The 20,584-nt window shown below is 35.5% G+C and overlaps 1 protein-coding gene across 1 annotated transcript in view; it reads right to left on the bottom strand.

The window, feature by feature from the left end:
• The window catches only part of ATPsynO (ATP synthase subunit O, mitochondrial), a 59,644-nt gene that overhangs the window by 15,853 nt on the left and 23,207 nt on the right, over window positions 1–20,584 (bottom strand). The window contains exons 2-4 of the mRNA XM_081728905.1: window positions 18,466–18,510; window positions 9,330–9,440; window positions 4,172–4,304 (exon numbers count right to left, since the gene is read on the bottom strand). Of these exons, the coding sequence (XP_081585031.1) occupies window positions 4,172–4,304; window positions 9,330–9,440; window positions 18,466–18,510 (289 nt within the window). The remainder of the gene's footprint in view (window positions 1–4,171; window positions 4,305–9,329; window positions 9,441–18,465; window positions 18,511–20,584) is intronic.

Raw genomic sequence — 20,584 nt, 5'->3', positions numbered from 1 at the left:
CCTATAGTTAAGTTAACTAAACAAGATTCTTCTCACAAACTACATTTATTCAATTCTACTTTTAACAATAAATATTAACCACTCCAACTATAAATTTTATGTTTCTCTTCAATAGCATAAACCCTTTCAACAACTTCCAAGTTTCAACAAGAAGGACCCACATTACCACATCTGCGCAAAACCTAAACGAAATACAATATATTTCAGTAACAACAATCTTTTCCTTCTATTGAACACTGCCATTAGAATTTCGATTACTTGCATTTTCACTCCCAACATCCTCTTCATGTTCAATAGGAATACCTCCAACAACCTCAACATCGGCATGAAGCAACTTTAGTATATGTTCCCATGCTTCAGCGACAAAACTTCTTGCCTCAACTCATCAACCATCAACGTTAAATTCAATATCTTCCTATCTCTTTTATCAAATTCATTAGAACATCTTTCAAGTTCAAAAACTTCGTATTCTCTTATATAATTCTTCCTCTACCCAGCTACTTACATCCTCCTGTTTTATGATCACTTCTATATTCGAGATCCTGTAATATTTTTTGGTCATTTTTTTTTTCATTCCGTTTTCTTACCTTAGTGTTACTACACTTCTTTATATCTATCTTTATCTCTTACTTTATTGTTTTCTTTTCCGCGCTCGCTTTGGTTCTGTCTTCTGATTTAGTAATCCTGAAATTTTCCCACACTTTTTCTTCCTCTTTCTTGGATTTTGTTTCACATCGCCTTCCTTATGCGTAGACTTCTTATGGTTTGCGTCTAGTCATACCTTCAGTAGGGCCAGCCACTTCTTGTGCGACATCCTGAACCGAAGTAATAATTCCTAAACTATATTCTAGAATATCTGCTTGTGTGTTGTTGCTAGTCTGATCATAAGTAGGAGCTCGAAACAACGATGTATCTATTATCTTAAACTTTTGCAATGGTATTATTGAGGAGAAAGTATATACGTTATATAAGTTAGTCTACGGTGTATTGAGTTATATAAGATAGTCATCAACATGGACTTTTGCGTACGTTCTATATCACAATCGCACTGCACCAAATTGAAAGAAATGTTTTACTGTAAAGGAAAACAATCAACACAAATTGCCTCGTTACCTATAGTTAACCTTACGTTAAATAAACAAGATTTTCATCACAAATTAAGGAGAATCACATAAATCCATCACTACATTTGTTCAAGAACTAACAAATCAAGAAACCTACAAGATTACCAAATTATTAGAACCATACCTTTACACTAATTATTTCTGTTTCGAAAATAAATTTTATGAACAAATAAGAGAGATTAGCTACTGGTACCTTTTCTAGTCAATATTGCGATCAATCATTATGGCAATAAAGAAAGTAAAATTCTACAAGAAAAATTCAGGTTTGTAAAATACTCGATATGCATATGACTCTCTTCTGGTTTACAAAGAGGATGAAGATCTACAAAATCTACTGACAGAGTTTAACAAATTCATCCTAAAATTATGATTTCACCACGGAACTTGAAAATAACGCTAAAATTAATTTTCTAGACATGACCATTACTAGACATGCCAATAAATTTCACACCAATACTGGTATTCATTATTTACTGAAAACGAAATGCAAGTAATTCCACAAAAATTACGCTACATGTTTGGATAAATTTCGTCCTCAGGTTTTACCAAAATATTATCACGAAACCAAAATATTGCCAGTCAACTAGACTTCGTAATAAAATTGGTATACAAAATGGTTACAATAAACACTCATTCGACAAATGGAAACAAAAAGCTCCACAAATTTACAAGAGACGGACAAAACTCCATAGATCCATAATAAAATAAAATAATAAAAAAAAAAGTCGTCTTTCCGCTTTAGCCAGGACTTTCCTACAGAACGAAAAAAATGGCTTTAGGGTGGCTTTCAAATCAACAAAAAAATACTGAAAAATCTTCAACATGGTACAAACGGTACTATAAATGCACATGAGTACTTTGGCATTTACGAAGAGGTATGTATTTGTGACCAAACTTACATAGGTAAGACGAAGAGAAATATCGGAACTACAATAAAAGAACATAATACAGGCACTAAGGCCAACTGCCAAGCGTTTTAAGGACTATCAAAACATTTACGTGAACATCAAAGCATTCCATAAAACAAACCAACATTTTGCACAAAACTTCTTCGCTTAGAAAGTGACAAGTACACGAATCCCTTATCGCTAGGACCAAGAACCCTAATTAAACCTGGATAAAGGTAGCCTAGACAAACAGCGAAACTAAATTATAAATTACAGCAAACAATAAAACCTTATACTGCATCCAAATTTCTCTGGCAATTGAGTCTATACGCTACACAAAACATCCACCAAGTCAATGTCAATGAATAAATACGGAAACACTATTGTTTAAAAAAAAAAAACGAAGACAAATGGACACCTTTTCACTCATCAAAAATTGTTCTGTTCACAGTTTTCCAATTCTCAGACTAACCTAGTTCCTTATCAATTTAATAGAAATACCTGAAAAAAAAAAAAAAAAAAAAAAAAAAAAAAGTGTAACTTACTACATTAATATGGAGTTGGACTACCTTTTGCCCTCAGAACAACTCTGATGTGACGTTGAATGGGGTTATAGAGGTCAGGAATGGTTGCAAGTGGAATATTACACCATTCCGCATGCAGTGCATCACTCAGTTCCGTAAGAGAAGATGGAGGAGGAAATCTGAGTCGGATTCGTGTCTCCACAAATAGACTACAGAGTTCAACTTTATCCCGACATTCCTCAAACCACGTCACACACATATGGTATAATCGAACAACCGAGCGCCAAAAATTATTCCTCCTTGGGAAATCAGAGAGGTCGTCCATTTTAACTATCACCGCCTGCTCAGTTCACTTTAACATTGCAGTTTTACTGTTCCCCGTAGTAAGGGGGGGGGGATGCCCTAACAGACCACCAACAGTCCAGCGCTGCGGTAATTGCCTGACTGCTGCCAACCTAGACATCTCACGTGTTTATAACCCCAAAATGATCACGTCCAAAATATGTCTCTACCATAGATACTACAGGAGGTTGACCTTAAGTCTTTTTCCCGAACAAGAAAAAAAACAAACCATGAATTAAGAAGCGGCTCAAGTGATGGCGACAAATAGCCCCCTATTGACGTCCCCATTAGCTCCACTTTTGCTCCACAAGGATCGATATTGAAACCGGAAGTTGCAATGGATTCTAACTATTAGTGATAAGGACAGAAGAGTCTATTCTTGAAATACTACATGCATATAAAAAGAAGTGTTTTCTGGACAGTACTTTTTTATTCAGAATGCCTGTTGCAAACTACACTCATTTTTATTTTATTTTATTTTTATTTATTTATTTTTTATTATTATTTTGTGTGTGTTAGCTTTCTCTTATTCTTCATAGCCAACCCTTTTCTTCACGGGTTCATCGTATAAAAAAAAAAATACTGTTAAATAGAAGACTAGTTCTTCTTCCTGATGAGCTCCTCACAACACGAATCATCCTTCTGGAAATCTTTACATACGGAATGTCTCTATGGGCAGGAACAGCATCATACACAGCAAGCTGGGAAGCCAAACTGTCTTCGTGCAAGCTTTCGATACGACACTGTTATATTTTAAACAGGTCTTGTATTATAAACACTACACATTTTCCTTCTCGAACTAGCTAGTTTTTATAGTGGTTGGTCAGTTAGCCCTATCACCACCTACATCCAGATGATGGAGATGTCTTCTTGAAGGCCCTCAAAGGGAATTTTTATATTTCTCCAGCATTACACAATAACTTCCAATGTTTTTTTAGCATTTGTAGATACGAATTTCCAATAGACCCAGTATTTCAAGGATTTCAAGTATCAGCAGACACACTATACACAGACATGGTTAAAATAGGAAGAACATGGTTACAAGTGAAACAATAATCAACAAATCATTTTGAGATGGAGGCATATATTGAAACATCTGCGTTTCAGTGGAAAAGAGGAGAAATAAGTACATAACATCTCAAGATTCCTTCATAAATAATTTTATTTCTTACTTTCTATCTTAGACAAATAGTGGATAGTTAGATATAAGGGACAGGCGAGAACTTGAACCCTATTAGACCTTTCTCTAAACTACAGGAGAGACTAAATTATTTAAAAACAATAACATACTTACCCAATAAATTTGTAGATAAATTTGTAAAATTCAATTTTTTGCTTACTTCTACAACTGCTGTGGATTTTAGTTGCTTCTTAAGAATTGGATTAACCAGAAACTCGCGGAACTTTATATCTTTCTTTAGTATATCCTATGTAAAAAAAAAAAAAGAAAAGAAAAATTAAAGATAAAATCATATTCATACATAAAATTGACCAACCATAACAACAAATAATTTCTCGAAGTTTTTAACTTTTCCCATCCTAAATAGTGCAAATCAAGTTCTTTTCGAATTATCGTGGTAACTTCTTGAATATATTTGTAGTGTAACTAAAATCTTACAGTGATTTTCAACATTTTTCTTTCTTAGGTTTCTTTTGCTTATCAACTGAAGAAGTGGAAAGATAAATAAAGACATGAGATAGTATCTGACATAATAGTTAAACTACAGGAATCTCCATAGGACAAAATATCAGGCTGTCTAAAAAGTATTGAGCCTTCGGAGGTCAGAATTGAGAATATATTGTTATTTGAAAATAACAGCATGAAACCGCATATGCACCATTTTGTTCGATAACCTGACATTTTCCGGCAATATCATAATCCCATCGCCATTGAATGAATATTTTGCTAGTAGCTTTGCTTCATCTCCTCCCACCTCTCCTTCCTTCCCTTACCCTCTTCAACCTGTTTATTGAGTCTTCTATTAGTACCACACCGACCGGAGTAGTTTCTCTTTTCTTGACATTGCACAAGCAGCGCGCCTTAAGGCCAGATAATATCTACACTTGCTTCCTACGCAGTGCTGCCAGTTCGCTTTCTCAACCCCCTTCGAATTTACCAAATCGCTGTTTTGTAGGTGTCTTACCCACCTGTTGGAGGAGAGCTAATATCACTCCTATTCATAAGTTTGGTAAAAATAAAAATGATGTGTCCTATCGACCTATTTCTTTCCTATCACCACTCTCACTTGTTTGTGAAAAATTAATCAAGAACAGGATCTTTCAATTTGTTGCTCCATTTATAAACTCCTCACAACATGGCTTTTGGAAAAGAAAATCTTGTCTTATTAATTTATCTGTTCTTCTGTCCGATGCTGTGGACAGCATCTCAGAAAATTCTCAATTCGACATTTTGTATTTGAACCTGGCTAAGGCTTTCGATTCTCTTCCACACCATCTTCTTATATACAAACTCAATTCTAGATTCAATATACATGGCAAATTACTAAGTCTTCTGGAAACCTATCTCAGTAATAGGACCCAACGAGTTTCAATTTCAGGCTACTTTTCAGATTTTATTGCCGTAACTTCTGGAGTTTCTCAAGGCTATGTTCTGGGTCCACTTCTATTCCTATTATACATGGACGATCTGCCTTCTTTGTTCACGAACAGCTCTACCAATATTCTTCTATTTGCTGATGACTTCAAACTCTAAAGCCAAGTTCAATCCGAGTACGATGCTCTTGCTCTTCAACATGATGCTTCAATTTCTCTCAACTGGTGTAACTCTTGGAAACTTAGCTTTAACATAAAAAAATGTGTTTCTCTTACGATTTCTCTTAAAATATATATATATATATATATATATATATATATATATATATATATATATATATATATATATATATATATATATATATATATATATATATAAACCACATTTACAAAATTGGTCATAAGAACATAAATCCTGTCTCCTCTTTCAGAGATCTTGGTGTTATCATTGACAGTAACCTTACTTTTGCGGATTATATAAGCACAATATCTTGTACTGCTAAGAGAAAACTGGGATTCCTTTATCACTTCACTTACATAAAAAATCCTAATTCCTTAAGTTTGTTCTATAAGTTATATGTTGCTCCTACTATTGAGTACTGAGTTGATTTTGAGTATTACGTCCCGTTCAGCAGTGAGGCTATATGAGACGTGGACCTACTGATTAACATGGGATCCGAACCACATGAGCTCCCACCGGGAACCTACTATTGAGTACTGTTCTCCTATCTGGTCTATGGTCTGCCCTACTCATTTAAAATAATTAAATTCCGTAATTAATTTCTTTTTAGCCATTGTATCCTACCGAGTGTCTCACCTGCGAACACTTCCAAAAAATGAAGTTTTAAAATCCCTCAATATCAAACCTACCCTAGTGACAAACAAAATTTCTGACCTAATATTTTTGCAAAAAGTTGTAAATGGCCATATATCATGTGAACAGTAAGTTAGATCAATTTTCGCGTACCCGCTATAACAACACGGTCTAAAGATCTCTTTTACACTCGAGCGATGAGGATAAATATTGTTCAAAGGTCCCTTCTAAACCGATTTGTCAGTACTTATATCAGTTACCGGAAACTGTAGACGTTTTCTCAAATGAGTGTACTTTCAGATCCTCTATAAATAAGCTATTTTTGTAATGTTGATGTTGTGCTGTATCATCTTGAGCTCAAATTGTTATTCAATTGTTATGTTATCAAAATGTTAAAATGTTTCAGTGTAAAATGGCATAGTGCTGTATCTGAAACCTATTATAAATAAATAAATAACTCCTTTGGTTTCTGGCCAAAAAATTGTGACACGGGGTTTTAGTACGTTTCTTCTAAAACAAACTTACTACCATTCAGGGAATTCTGCTGAGACTGAAACAAATGATAGTCTCACGGTGCCAAATCCGAGCTATACGATAATTACGTTAAAGCCTCCCAGCCAATGTTCTCAATATCTGATAGGTATGCGGTTTGGTGTTGTCAGCATTGTGTATGTCATTCTTTCTATTGACCAATTTCGGCTGTTTCTTTTGAATTGCCGACAGGTCACAATTTATCGTTCTTCCTTATACCAGCAGCTCGTGACGCATGATGCCCTTCCAATCCCACCAACCGCACAGCACAACCTTCCTGAGCGCCAATGTGGGATTTGCACACAGACTGTGGAGCTTCTCGCTTCGACCTCACTCTTTTTCGCATTCGCATATTGAAATAAACTATCTACTTGCCATCAGCCATGATCAACAGCTGTAGAAATGGCTCGAGTTTTGTTATTTTTCAGCAGATTCGTAGATACAAATTCGATCGAGTACATGTTTCTAAGACAGATCTTGTGGCGCCCAAACGTCAGGTTTCTTTCTGTAGCTAGCCTTATCCAAATGCTTTAACACTGATGATGGATCTTTAAAGCATTGGCGATGTCATGACTGCTATTTTTGCTTGCTCGACTTCCGCTCTGATTGGTCGCTCACTGCAAGAAGCATCTTGGGTATAGACATTTCCAGAACGAAAGCGACTGAACCATCTTCTAACTGTTGCTCTTGATAACGTATCCTGCTGATAAACGAGAAAAATTTCTTCACGGGGCCGCACAATATTTGCGTTTTTATTGAAAGAGCAAAATCGAAATTGTAAAATGTGAAGCAGTTTTGCGAAATGTTCACTCATTTTCACGGCGCAATACCTTAGTCTAATTACAACAATTCTACCAGTTTCTGCACATCTATTACCTTGAACTCTTAGCTATCGAATTACGTTATGCCATTTCATGTGCAAAAGGCTCACTATTTTTTAAGACTACCTGATATATTCTGACATTTCCTATGTGTTAGCCGCTGCGAAAATGTTTCAGTACTCTCTTGGATTTGTGAACTCTTGTTTTTAATGTCCTTATGTAACAGGGAGATTATAGAAAAATACGATATAATATCGAAGTGGACTTTGCATTACTATTCAGTTTGGCGTTGTAATGTCCGCGTAATTTGAGCATGAAGTCAGCTATACTGAAAATGTACGCTCTTGATTCATAAGACTAGTTTAACACTTCAATTTCCTAGAGAATGACTCGAAATATTGTCATGACACCATTTTATATAATGGAGTTCCCATATATCAATAACGGATATGTTTGTTTCTTGTTTCAAGTTATTAATTTATTACATCCATGAATCCTGTACGATAAGCAAAAGGATGGAGGGCTAGTCTCTTTTAGTACGCCGTACCCATGTTAAAATATACAGCTAACAGTAAATAAAAATTATTATGGAAAACATCCGAAAGACACAAAATGTGTAAGCGGTTTCGAGGCAATCGTCACCTCTTCCTCAGCGCATCTAGAAATTTGTAAAACACAAATCGTATAATGTATGAAATTTTCTACTGTCCACTAGATCGGAAGCAATGGAACAAATTTAAGTTCGATAGCAGATTTTCTTCTCTCCATAATTTGATAATAAGAAGTCCTTGATATGTGCTATACGTAAGATCACAAATAACAGACAGTCAACTGACAATTTAGAACTAACACTTACACAAAAATCTTGAATTGGGAAATCATTACAAATTGACGTAGTTCAAGACCGTCACGTGAATGTTAGTTCTAGATCCTTAATTTAGTGTTTTTCGGATTTCTTAGGCTGACCATGCAGACCGTTCAAACGCAATCGTATATTTATCTTGCGCCCTACGGCGCTGACGAGGTATAGTGACGCTGGCCTACGCTTGTTTGCTTTTCAATTACCTCAGTCACCTGCATAAACCGCTCTCTAGCGGTCCTACTGCGTCACCAAAACGGACACGCAGCTAGTCCAAATATGAGCCATCTTGTTGACCTCTAAGTTAGGATGCATTTCTATCATAAACTCTTTGGTACCGCTCTTTTCACAGACAGCAGTTTATTTACAATCATTTTTATTGAAAAATACTATATTTCTCGGCTTACATCCGTGGTCAATTTTCTGTACTGCGGGGACTGTATTAAAGTTTTGTTGCCCAGTTTTGTTACACCAAAGAAAAGGTGTTATGATTTAATTATTGAACCTGACTACGGACACTCAGAACATAAACAACAGCATTATATGTTACATCTTGTGGGTTCTCTGAAGTTTACACAGCGTTATGCTGTGCTTATTTTTAATATTTCACATTGTGAGATGTGTATATAAACACAAATGAAAAGTGAAACGAAAGGTACTGAAATTAGGTAAATGAAACCATTAACTAGGAATAAACATTAAAAGCTATTCTTACATACGACGGTATAATTAAATTGGTTGTCATGTAATTATTAAGATTATGACTGACGTTTTCTTATCATTTTTTTCGTAATTTTGGTCAACAAAATATTGTTAGTCAAATTACTTACAAAGACCATATGTCACATATGCTTGAAAATAAATGCACACGAACCTGTAACTGGACGAGTTCCTTTTCCACCTTCTCTAACTGCTTTTCCTTGTGGGCAGCTGAATACAGAGCAGCTGCATACCTGCCTTCCAAGCTGTGAACCTGCACTGGAGGCTGTAATTGCAAAATTATATCAAATGTAACATGCTTTTATTTAAATACACTATTTGTGGAATAATTATTTACCAGAATAGCTATAAGAAAGATTAATTCCATATAATTAATTCTACTTCGTTTCGATATTAAACATTCATGAACTATTAATGACATTTACAGGAAGGATTAGTAAAGGAAGGAAAATACTGTCTGAGGAGTATATTATACTGAAACAAGAAAGAAAAAAGAAAAGACATAACAGTGGAATATGAAACATTGGGAAGAAGGGGGGGGGGGGTAGTTATGGGCTCGGTTCAAGAATCTAGTCCATGTGTGGTTAAGAGTGGGAACACTTAATGTCGGAGAAGAAGACAGATTGCAGATCTAATGGAAAAGTAGTAAAGCACGAGAGTTAGGAGGCGGTTACAACTTGCTGTATACTGGGGAAAACAGACAAAAAAACAGCGTGGGGACAGTTCTCTCTAGCGTTATGAAAGATAGTGTAGTAAATGTGAATAGAAAGAGCGACAGAGTAGGGAGTACCAAGATATGCAGGAACGAAATCATCAATGTAATGGACGCATATGCTCCATAATTGGGCTGCGAGAAGGAACAAAAGATATAATTCTGGGAAGATCTGGAACACGAACTTCGTAGCATTCCGATAGAGGAAAGAGGCATTGGTAAGTGATGACTTGAATACGCATGTCGGTAGAAGCCGAAAAGGGAAAGAATACACCGTGACTGATATGTCCGTGAAAGGAATGCGAAAGAAGAAAGTGACTGACTTTGCGATGGCATTCAATTTGGCGATTTGCGATACATATTTTCAAAAGAGGAAGGAGCACGTTTTGACTTACAATAGTAGTGGAAAAGACAGTCAAATCGATTATATTTCATGTCGAAGACAATATCTCAAGGAAATTAAGAACTGCAAGGTAGTAAATGGTGAAAGCATAGCCCTGCAGCAAATAATGATGGATATATACTGGAAATTCGCATGTAGATACAATAGGAGGTTGTGAAATGGAGCCGAAAATTAGATGGTGGAGAATGAAAGAGGAGAAATTAAGCAGGGTGTCTATTAAAATTCCAAAATGAAATTTCGTGACTTTTTCGTTACCAAATCATACAATTTCCTAACATTTTCAAGAGCGAATTTGGGTGCGAATTAGGTCGAATTTTCATCCATGCGATAGAAACGTACTTTGTTTGCGATTTGGTAGCGTCTAAACCCGACCATAGACATTTTTGGTGGTGAATTTTGACGTTTTATGGAACAACATTTTCCAATCTGTACTTACGTTTGTACAGTTAAAAAAAATCGTGACCCAAAAACTAAATTCAGTGACTTTTTCGTGACTTTCATGACCGTTTTCTGATTTCGTGACTTTTCCGTGACATTCGTGACTTTCGTGACCGATAGACACCCTGTTAAGGGAATCGTTTTAAAAGGATGTTATGGAAGGAGTAGACCTGCAAGAAGAGGATATGAAAAAAATGATGGAGAGTAAAATGATCACGTTAATGGCTACAGGGAATAAATTGGGCAGAGCTTCAGGAAATAATCCCCTGCAAGAAAAGAGACGTGGTGGTGGAATGAGGAAATACAAGAAGCTATTAATGCGAAGGAGAAGCAAAGAAAAAGTGGGATGATACTTTTGGGCCAGAAGAGGATAAATGCAGCTTCAACGAGGCTAATAAGGCAGCAGAGAGGGCAGTGGTAAGGGCAAAAAACAAATCTATGACGAACTTGAAACACCAGGTGGAGTGAAAAAACTTTGAAAGCATTCCTACTTTCTTCCATTCTGGATACATGATCTGCCCACCTCAGCCTCCTAGATTTGATGACCCTAACCATGTTTGGTAAACGGTATACATTATGTAGTTACTTGTTAAGAAGTTTCGGCCATTCCCTATTTCCGTTTCTGTTGGGTCTGAATATTTGTCTCAAATATTTTCAGTCTACGTTCTTCCCTCTGAGTTAGCGACAATGTTTCGGGTTAGCAAAAACTAGGGACAAAGCAACAAAGGATATTACCCATATTAGGCAACAAAATATGACCAAAGATTGGTGCTTACCAATGAAGCTAGGATCGAAGAGATGGGCCGCTTATTTTGAAACGCTGAAAAAAATTCGAGGGAAATTTTCAGTGATGGAATTCCAAATCTTGAAGTAACACCAAGAACAAACAGGAAAAACCGGTTTCCGTTAAATTGGCTGGTATTCCAGTATGTTGTGTATTTTGATCCCCTGATGTAAAGCCTTAATGGGCACGAAGCCCTAAAACCCCACGTTCTTGAGATATTCGCTGATTATTATCGTCACTTGAACTCTACAATAAGTACGACGACGTAGACATAGTAACGCACATCAAACTTAGCCGTTTGCAATGGGTGGGACATATTGTCAGAATGGGGGAAGAAAGAGTAGTGAAGAAAATCTTCTTCGCTAACATCGAAGGAAAGAGAACGAGGGGAAGACCAAGGAGGAGATGGTGGGACACGGTCCTAGAGGACATGAAGGAAATGGGAATACGGAACTGGAAGACGAGTGCGGCAGACCGAAAGAAGTGGAGGCAGATTCTGACGGAGGCGAAGGCTCGTCAAAGAGCTGTAGTGCCATAGAAGAAGAGAAAGACATACGCTTCCGCGTAAACTGCAAATAATAATTAGGTCGACATTTTATGCATGAACAAGTCTCACTAGGGTATACTAGGATTTTTGGGGTCGCTAATTCCGAATCCGAGATCGGTTAACCCCCATCACGTTCATTTGAAGGTCAAATTGAGGGGGAACGTTGCAAAAATCTGAACCAGGAAGTACATAAATGTTTTTTGTCTCTGGACTCTTGTGTCATTTTCTTGACCCGACAAGCTCATGTCACTGTCATTTCAAGGCCAAACTTGAAAATCCGTTCGAAAAATCTGAAATATATATATATATATATATATATATATATATATATATATAGATAGATAGATAGATAGATAGATAGATAGGTAGGGTCATACAAGATTATTTAGACCATGAAACTACTGATATTGTTTAATTTGATAGAAATAGGTTTGAGCTAGGATTATTACGTTTTATAATATTTTCAAGATTTAGAAACGCTACTCGATATTAGCTTTGGATACGCTTTGCAGTGAAGATAACGAATTGCCGGCAATGGAAGTAGAAGATGGTCCGATATTAGGATATTATTGCACTTGTAAGTTTGGTGCTAGGGCATTAGGTTGTTGTGCACATGTAGCCAGTGTTCTATTGTTTTTAGGATGGGATCGACATCAACACTAAATCAAATATAGGTTGACAGATTGGTGAGTGGGTCGTGGCCACAATGGAACTAACAGCAAAACATCCCTTGGCAGCAGGGTTACCAAGTACAGAATATGTTGCAATAATCTGCGTCCCAAGTAAAATACCATCAGCGCATTTTTGTTTGATCGAATGTCGTGTGAAATACGAGAATTTTGAAATACTATTCAGTACATTATTAATTTAATAATGTTGTGCAACATTATTTAATACTGTGTTTAGAGGGGATTTGAAAAAATTAGTCGGATGACAGGTAATTGATGGACAATTAGATTTTTCGACAGTAACATTGATACATAATTTGTGGTTCGCGGAACAATAGTTCTTACTACAAATAGACGATCCAAGGATTTGAATCCGGGATTTCAGCGATTTTGAAACCAGAACGCTAAATGCTAAGTTTTATTTGTTCTTATTACATTACAGGAAAGAAATTAATATTTGCTTTAGGGAGTCCACCATTTGAAAAATATTTCAGGTCCTAATGAGAATGAGATATTTATGCAGAGTTCACTAACAACACACCCATTCCGTTTAATCACTCGTTGTGTAGTTTCAAGCTCTGTCACTAGTTGTGCGGCCCGATTGATCGTACTGAAATTTCGAATGTTCCCACAAAAAGCAGGACAAGGAGTTGTCGTGCGTTTCTAGTTCACCGAAGTCTGCGGGGTGCATGCATTGACCTCATCACCTGAACATTCCTTTTAACTTCTGCTTCATGTCTTATCTCGCAGATATCTCCTCTGTTTCCGACAAAGCAGAAAGAAAAAACAAATCAGTCGGCATTCTCATTCGCTTCAATGTTGAAAATCGTAGTAAAATCTGAGAAGTCGACAAAAATTATACACTACAGCATAACATTACACTTGCGTTGGACAGAAGCATTTTTTGAACGCTAGTTATTATAAAGAAATTAATTCCGATTCATTATGTCAACACACAGCTAGCGGCGTAGTAAATTCTTACGATGCCCTCGTCGAGAAATGTTCGCGGATTCCTGGGCAAGAAAAGCTTGTAACGTCTCCTTGTTTCTCAAATAGACAATAATAATAATAAAAAATTCTCGAAATCAATCAATCTCAACGATGTTATTAGTGTTAAACAAATGAAAGATTTGTTTGCTTTCATTATTACAATGTTAAAGTAAACAAATGAAAGATTTGTTTCCTTTCATTATTGCAATGTTAAAGTAAGCTCACTGCCTGTCGCCTAATATTACAATAGATGATAAGTTTCTTTTAAGCCACCATTCTGTAATGATTTATGTAAGTAAATCCGAATTCATAATTGTTTGTATTTACATTCTTAATTATTGAATCGATGGGTCTTTATAAAAGTCAGTGTCGAATTGTATTTAGGCTCGTTGGTCTTAAAGCGCGAGGCCTAGGGTCATCGCCCACCGCTTGCGACGCCACTGTCACAACAAATGTATCACAGCTATTAAATAATAATAATAATAATAATATTATTTTCAAATGGTCATGCCGTCTTATTTAATATTAGAAGAAAGCTCAAGTTGTTATTATTTCTGGAATAATCATTCTTTCTGTTGTTCGTACGCCGATCTTTAAGAAAGATAAGATACAGAGCACTAACAACATGGATTATCTGCTATCGACACTGCCTCTTCCTCTCGATTACTTTCTTTTTGTCTCTAGCACGTTTAGTTTCCTAGCGCTTTAAGCCGTTGGCAACTCTGTAAAAGCACCTGTTCTACGATATAAACAAAGCGACACTAGCGATCTCAAGAAAAGTGCTAGGTCGCACAGTACGCTAGTCAAGCTCTACTGGAATACATACAAGATGCTGGTAACCGTAATGTAAACAACGACGGAAATGAGGGTGAAATACTGGAGGTTGAAGTTCAAGAATAATAAGATGAGATGCAGAAAAAATCTTTATCGAAGAAGACACTGCAAATGACAGACTAGGAGAGAAAAAGAAAGAAAAAAAAGATAAATTTGATTAACACCGACCTCAGATTCAGAATCAGCTACCCTAAAAACGGATCCATGAATTTTTTTTCAGATTTTTCCGACGGTTTTTCAAGTTTGACTTTGAAATGATCCTACGATGAACTTGAAGTGACCTTGTCGGGTCAAGAAAATGACATTATCGAATCCAGAGAAGAAAAAAATGTACTTTTTGTTCAGATTTTTGCAACGTTCCCACTCGATCTGAACTTCAAATGAACTTGAACCTGACGTGATGGAGGTTACCCGACCTCGGATTCTGAATCAGCGACTCCAAAAACCCTAGTATACTCCAGTGAGACTCGTTCATACTTTATAGATGAAATGTCGACCTAATTATTATTTTCAGTTTTTACGAAAAAGCATATGCCTTTAAGTGACGATAATAATCAGTGAGATATCTCAAAAAACGTGGGGTTTTCAGGCTTCGTGCCCACTGGGACTTTTCTTCAGAGGACCAAAATACACAACATACTGGAATACCAGCCAATTTAACGGAAACCGGATTTCCATAAACTCTGAGCGGGATCCTTTTATACTAAGACAAAGTATGGAAAAGCACAGAAAAAACGAAAAGGATTGCATATGGACTTGATTAATTTGGAAAAGGCCTACGACAGAGTACCACATCAGGAAGTATGAAGGAATCTGAGGAAGAACGTAAGGATAATACAAGATATGTACGCGAGAGCTACAAAGCTTATAATAGTAGTGTGAGATTAACACGCCAAATCCATGTTAGGATTAGATTACATCAGGACTCAACATTAAGACCATTCTACTTCGACGCTGACATGACTGTTCTAGCACATGAAGCCTTCTGGTGTATAATGTTTGCCGACGATATTGTATTATGGAAGGAAATCTTCGGAAGCAGCAGCCTAAAAAGTAGTAAAAACGAAAACGGAATATTTTGAGTTCAACGGAGAAGGAAATCGGGAAATAAAGATACAAGAAGAACGACTGAATGAAGAGAAAAATTTTAAACATTGGGATCTGTTTCAAAGAATGGTGATTTGGAAATGGAAATAACACAAGATGCAAGAGGAATTACGAAATAGGAGGAAAGTATGTGGCATTCTGTATGACAGCACAATCACAAAAAAAAAAAAAAAAAAAAAAAAAAAAAAAAAAAAAAAATAAAAAAAAAAAAAATAAAGAAATGATTTACAAAACAGTGGTTCGACCAGCAAAGAGAAGAAAGCAAAAAAAAAAAAAAAAAAAAAAAAAAAAAAAAAAAAAAAACTGAAGGTTGTCAAAATAAGAATGCTGCGCTGGATGTATGGGATAACAAGAAGCGACAGAGTGAGGAATGAGAGAACCACCACCAAGGTTATAGAATTTAAAAAATTCAAGAAAGAAAACTGTAGTAGTACGGCCATTAATTAAGAACAATTATGTGATCAGAAGAGTGATGGCATTGAAACAGCATAAGAGGTAGACGGGGACCAAGAAGGAAATGGATAGATATGGATAAGAATAACTTTAGGGAGAAAGGTATCTAACACAGGAAGAACTCCGGAACAGGGCTTTACGAAAAAGACTCGTCAGAAACGCTGACCCCATCCCAAGTGGAAGAAGACGGAGAAAGAAGAGTGATAGGTAAAAGGTAGAAGTTTTGTTACAATTCAACATGACATATGATGACTTCTGTGCCTGGTCTCGGTGCAAGTATTTGCCTCAAACAAACCCGAATATTGGTTTTGATTCCACTTTAAACAGTATATCCCGTCTCATTTACCATTAGAGCTAAAAAGAGATGCTAAATTAGAATGATCCAACCAACCAGCTTCGACGTGCTTTCTTGCCAGAGGAACTGAACCCTCGGTACATTTGCCGAGCGAGTACTTTACCAATGAGCTACCATTAATACGATTGTTCTCTGCGTTTGCTGTTTACTTCTCAAGCCGTAATTAACAAGATTTCTGTTTTCGAACAATGTTTCATATCTACTTGTGTTATGTAAAACTGAAATAATATTTAAGAAATGTCAAAAAGTAGTCTTCTTCAAAATATCTTGGTTACCCACCTCGCTTTAAAAGGCCATAGTGTGCAACCTTATGTTGAAAATTCTCATACTTTGGCTCTAAATAAAGATAACAACTGAAAATCAGCATTTGTTTGATTTAATTCCAATTGCATGTAAGAAAGTATGACTTTGCAAAGAGAGGGTGAGTGGCCATTTTTTTTTCTTTTTTTTTTTAATTTCTACATAGGACAGGAAAAAAAATCAAACAGATAAATCTACTCTCAAATTCACCTATATGGAAGGTGTATTATATGAATCATTTAACATTTGGAAAAATTAAAACAAAACAAAATAATCGATACAAAACATGAAGTTTTAGCTCCGATGAGAAACATTAAGAAAGGTAAAGCGATCAAATTGAACTCTCCGACCTCTTGCAAATACTGAGCCACGCGAAACACGACTTATCCAATTTACCAATTTGAGTTTCGACATAACCACATCATCATCATCATCATTAGCCATCAAACTCTAGCATTAAAACGTAGAATTATCTAAAAACGGAAAATTATCAACCGTTCAAGAAACGATTAAAGACGCAATAAACCACGTAGATCCATGCTATTCTATTTAAATAGAACTATATATAAGTAAATTATCTTCTTTAAAATACTGAAAGAAAGTTATTCTTTCTTACTGAGTTTCAACAGCAAAGAATATGGTTTCTATAATGTTCTAAATATTTTGATGAATTCATAACTTTTATCTATGTGTAGGACTTATTTTGAAATTTTTTATATAACTGCACAAATCTTATGTCTACTTATGTTTAGTTAGCATATTTAGGTTTATTGTATATCACATTGTATATTGTTTAAATGTTGCATTGAAAAATAACTTGAACATCTCAATTTCATAAAAAACCGAAGCCTATATGAACTTCAAAATATACATATAAACAGGGCCCGGATCTTGTTGACAAGTCAACTTTTTTCTGTTACGCATAGGACAAGGCAACTTCAAATAAAAACTTTATCCTTCAACTCAAGGTTCTAAAAGTATATTGTTTTAGGATCAACTTTTGGTCACTTTTTGCCGTTTTGAAGTTTCAGGTCATTTTTTAATATTTTAAGGTAACTTTCAGGTTACTTATGGTCATTTTAGTATTTTCCTTCCATATTTCAATTATCTTTTATCTATTTGAAGATATCACATAATTACTGTAAAATTAGCGGAATTTTAATTTCGCCGGGATGAAGACTCTTAAGTGTGCTTCCCAGTTTCAACTCGGGAGTGAACTGACGCTTTCAGTACGTACAATGCCGTACAATGGACTGATCAATAGACTGCAACTGAAACAAAACTTTTGAGAATGAGAAATGGTAATTAAAGTCTAATAGATATTCAAAAAATGACAGTGTTTAACGAAATAAAAGTTTTAAAAAACGCAAGTTTTAAGGTCAATTTTTGTAAATTTTAGGGTCATTTTTCAGGAATTTTAGTGTCATTTCATAGGTAATTTTTTAGAAAATTTTAGGTCAACTAAATCCGGGCCCTGCATATAAATTATAATAAATAACTTTAATAATAATAAATAAAAAATGAAAGAGAAAAGACAAACTTAAATTTTTAAATTCGAAAGCTCTACACAGAAACATCACTGCATTTCACTTTTCTGCTTCATCATCATGTCACTACTTTAGTTTATGCAGTAAACTGAAACCATATACAAGACATACGCCTACGGACTTCGACAAAAGACCTTCAATTCAGTACTTACTTTCACCAACTGGCTAACGGCTGGTGATGTGCAAAACTTCCTAGCCTAAAACAGAAAGAAGAAGAAGAAGAAAAACTATTAGTGATTTATGAACATACAGCATATTATTAACAAATATAGAAATAGCGTTTTTAATTCTATTTAACATTCTTTTGCGGAATCTTGCAAAAATAGGGCTCCACATACAGAAAGACTAAGATGAGTACATGAGCTTACTTTAAAAGAACAGGAATGATATTTCGGTTTTGAAAACAGAACTCTCTCTCATAGGAACTTTATCCTAAACAACAATAGAGTAGTTAGATTGGCATGTACTTGATCCTGTAGTGCACATTGGATTCATCGTGGAATTACCTATGAGCCATCGAATTATGGCTTAAGCAACGAAACTATACTTATGTATTATGATGTATTCTATTTATACTTGTTTTCTTTACATTTATTATATATACACAGAGTGTCTCAAACGTAGGTATACAGTCCCGTACTGATAAGTTCACTGTAATCTTATTGTTATCAAACAAGTAGACCTAGTTTCTTTATTGTTCTTAACGTCTTTTTGCTTATAATTTAAGCCCGGAACAGTCGAAGCAAATAAATCCATAAACCAGAATGTTATACTTGTTCAATGCAGGGGTGTATACCTACTTTTGGGCCACCCTATATATATATATATATATATATATATATATATATATATGTGTGTGTGTGTGTGTGTGTGTCTGCGCGCGGCTGTTACATGTAGTGTTCATTCCAGTTTAAACATTGTTTCAACTCTTTTGTTACATGTATAGTTTTGTACATGAAAAAATAATGAGTAACCGTCAAAGAGAAAGTAGCAATAAATACTGGCCATGGACATTCCTGACTCCTTCTGTGCACAGATTTATTTTGGTATCATATCTGAACTTTCAAAGAAGAGCATTAACTCCGCAACATACGCTTACTGATTCAAATTTGTAATACAAGAAATACATTTGGACTTATTTTTTGTAGAACATTCCTTCATTATTTTGTATCTGAAGGTCATATTTGAAAAATGTATTCAAGGTTTGAAAAAGAGTAGTGCAACTCGAACCCCAAAGCACTGAGCTACAAATGACAGGACTAAATTTCCTACATTATGGCGCTATTCCTCCAGGGATGTTACTCTACACAGGGTCATCCAATCTGTCTGCGAGTGGCTACTTTTTATGAGATCATCTGAAGTCGAAAGTTTTCACTGATAAACCATTCACTTTGGAGGAATAGAAGGTTGCTATCACACGTGAAATTAGGGCAACAACGATGAACATACTTCGTGATGTAATGACAAATATCAGAGCAAAGATTCAGCAATGTGTGAATGAAAATGGAAGACATTTGCCAGATGCTCTTTTCCATACTTAAATTGAGTTTTCAAAATTGTTTCTGGTGTCAACAACACTGTCAAAATATCGTGTACTTTTGCTACTCTCAAGTCTTCAGCAATGTGTGAATGAAACTGAAAACAGTGGATATTTGCGAGACGATATATATATATATTTCTGGTGTGAATAATAACGACAAACTGCTGAATTCACTGAATAAACGTACACTTTCATTTTCAGAAAGACAAAAGGTATTCCAATTGTAAAATCGTCCGATATTTCTGCCGCACCTAGTATAAAATCTATAGTGCTCGTCAGGGGCGGACTGGGTATATTAGGGCCTAGGCCGCGGTTACCAATGAGGGCCCTCAGGCTATAACACCGATTTCTAAAATAGCATACAATGAACATCTGCCATCGCGCTATGCAGTTGTAAAGTCGTTGTTATTGGAAGATTTTGCAAGCTATGATTTATCATTGGATATTTGATGTCACAGCAAGTTTTATTCAAACAGCAAAGCACAGGATTTCCAGAAACAAACTTCCGAGAGAATATTTTATAATTATTATTGTATTGCCATGTAGTAGCTGAAACAATAAACAAATAATAGCCAATAACTTTTTACTGTGGAATGAAAGGACAGCTTACTTAAAATTGAAACACTAAACAACTAATAATAACTTTTGACTATGGAGTGAACAAGACAGTTTTACTGAAAATGGAAAACACTGCTGAAACACTAAACAACTAATTTTAAAAACTTAAGATT

Source organism: Thermobia domestica, chromosome 1, assembly GCF_964235325.1.
Source record: "Thermobia domestica chromosome 1, izTheDome1.hap1.1, whole genome shotgun sequence".
In the NCBI taxonomy this organism is placed as follows: domain Eukaryota; kingdom Metazoa; phylum Arthropoda; class Insecta; order Zygentoma; family Lepismatidae; genus Thermobia; species Thermobia domestica.
The sequence above is the reverse complement of the archived record's forward strand: the minus strand, read 5'-3'. Positions and strand labels throughout refer to the sequence as shown.